This window comes from Otolemur garnettii, unplaced genomic scaffold, assembly GCF_000181295.1.
Source record: "Otolemur garnettii isolate 467f Iridium unplaced genomic scaffold, OtoGar3 scaffold00083, whole genome shotgun sequence".
NCBI lineage: Eukaryota > Metazoa > Chordata > Mammalia > Primates > Galagidae > Otolemur > Otolemur garnettii.
In genome coordinates, this window is record NW_003852478.1 from 6190833 (window position 1) to 6192643 (window position 1811).

The following is a 1811-nucleotide window of genomic DNA, read 5'->3' on the forward strand; positions in this document are numbered from 1 at the left end:
CACTCAGCAGCCCAAGGTTGGTCCGGGACAGTGGGGCAGGCAGAGATGGGGAAGCACTCAGCAGCTGAGGCTGGCCGGGGACAGTGGGGCAGGGATGGGGAAGCACTCAGCAGCCTGGGGCTGGGCTGGGACAGTGGGGCAGGGAGGGACGGGGAAGCACTCAGCAGCCCAAGGTTGGTCTGGGACAGTGGGGCAGGTGGAGATGAGGAAGCACTCAGCAGTAGCATCTAAAAATTCAAAAATGTGATCTTTCCTGTTTCATGGAACAGTGACAGAAAATGCAAGTGGACAGTCCTCACAGACAAGCCTGTATTCCGTAATACCGTCTGTGTTCTTGGTTGGAAGAGCTGCAAAGTCCTCAGCCTGTTAGAGGCACGGTGAGATGGAACACAAAGGAACTCACATTCTAGAGCGTTTGATCACAGAACCCTTCTGCTAAGGTAACAGTTATTTCCGTGGAACACCTTGGGATAGAGAAGAGGGGCGGGGCCTCCTCTCCCCACTCTGCACCTTATGAATTGCAGGGCGGGTCAATCTTTCATTTGCACCCTGGGCCAGACCCCTTTGTGCAGGGCCTGACTGTACCATAAATGTGCAGCCTGTCTGCGCAAGGACACGTGGGTAATGGGGCCATCCTTGGACTTTACTGACCAGGACCTGGAAGTCCACACTTGTGAATGAAGCTTCCTTGAGAATGCACACGTGAAAAAGCTTAGAAACCATGTAGAGACTACAGGTTTCTGTACAAACTAGCCACCAGGAAGAACTACTCGGGACAGGGGGCCACTGGCAACTCCAGACTCACACTGAACACAGGAGCCCTCAAGCACCTTAAAGAAGCTGATCTGAGTAGCTTTATTACAGAAAAAGAGGAAAACGCCCGGGCAGGCATTGCACAGAAGTTGGTAATAATTGAGAACAGCAGGAAGGAGACCTCGTGTCCCCTCCAGCCCACTTACTGCATGGTTTAGAGTCTGACCGTCTGGCATCGGTCCTCGGGCTTTGGAGTGGACTAGTTTTCCTGGAATATGCATTTATTGAACTCTGAAAGGCCAGATCTCCTATGCAGATTAATTCATGATTTCAAAGATTCTTTGAAGCTGGCAAAACATTCTGTTATTTCCAAGAGTTATTACAACTGAAATTTTGGCATAGACTGAGAGGTCAGCCTATAATCTTGTTTAGATCCTTTTAAATTTAGCAACTCTACAGTGGGTTAAAAATAGTTCACATTTGTGTACTTTTCCCTCCTTTCATCCCTACTTCAAGGGACTGTTCAGTCATTTTGACCCACCCCAGATTTCAGCCAGAGAAATTCTAGCTCTTCTTACCTAAGAGTTAGTGAAAGTCATTTCCAAGGGTTTGGGAGATTCTAGTCATAGGACTGAGCAAGGTGCTCTTTATCTTACATAATAAGTTCTAGAATTAAGAGCAAAGGACTATCACTAAGACCAGTCAGTACTATATAGACAAATGTTAAGTGGAAACTTGAGCCATGGGGAAAGGTTCCCACCTGCCGCCCTGCAGGGGCTGTGTCCTCCACCTGTCATGAGAGGTCAGAGTGGCAGGCCAGAAGCAGCTGTGTAGGGGTCAGGCTGCTGGTCACCAAAAGGTAAATAAAAATCGTCTTGATTTTAGAAGAGCTATAACACTGGATGTCATCTGCACAGGGCTGGCCAGGGTTAGCAGGGTGCCGGCGTTTTCATGCCCAGCAAAGAGAACATTACTACACTCAGGATGGCCTCTCCACAGCTACGTACCTTCATGAACATGCTGAATCCAGTTTTAAGGAGATCGGTGAGGCCTGAAGA

At 48.8% G+C, this 1811-nt stretch overlaps 1 protein-coding gene across 1 annotated transcript in view; it reads right to left on the reverse strand.

The window, feature by feature from the left end:
* Window positions 1-1811, reverse strand: part of LOC105886339 (sec1 family domain-containing protein 2-like) — a 25406-nt gene extending 23595 nt beyond the window's left edge. The window contains exon 1 of the mRNA XM_012808099.2: window positions 1761-1811. Coding sequence (XP_012663553.2) covers window positions 1761-1772 — 12 coding nt within the window. The 5' untranslated portion in view covers window positions 1773-1811. The remainder of the gene's footprint in view (window positions 1-1760) is intronic.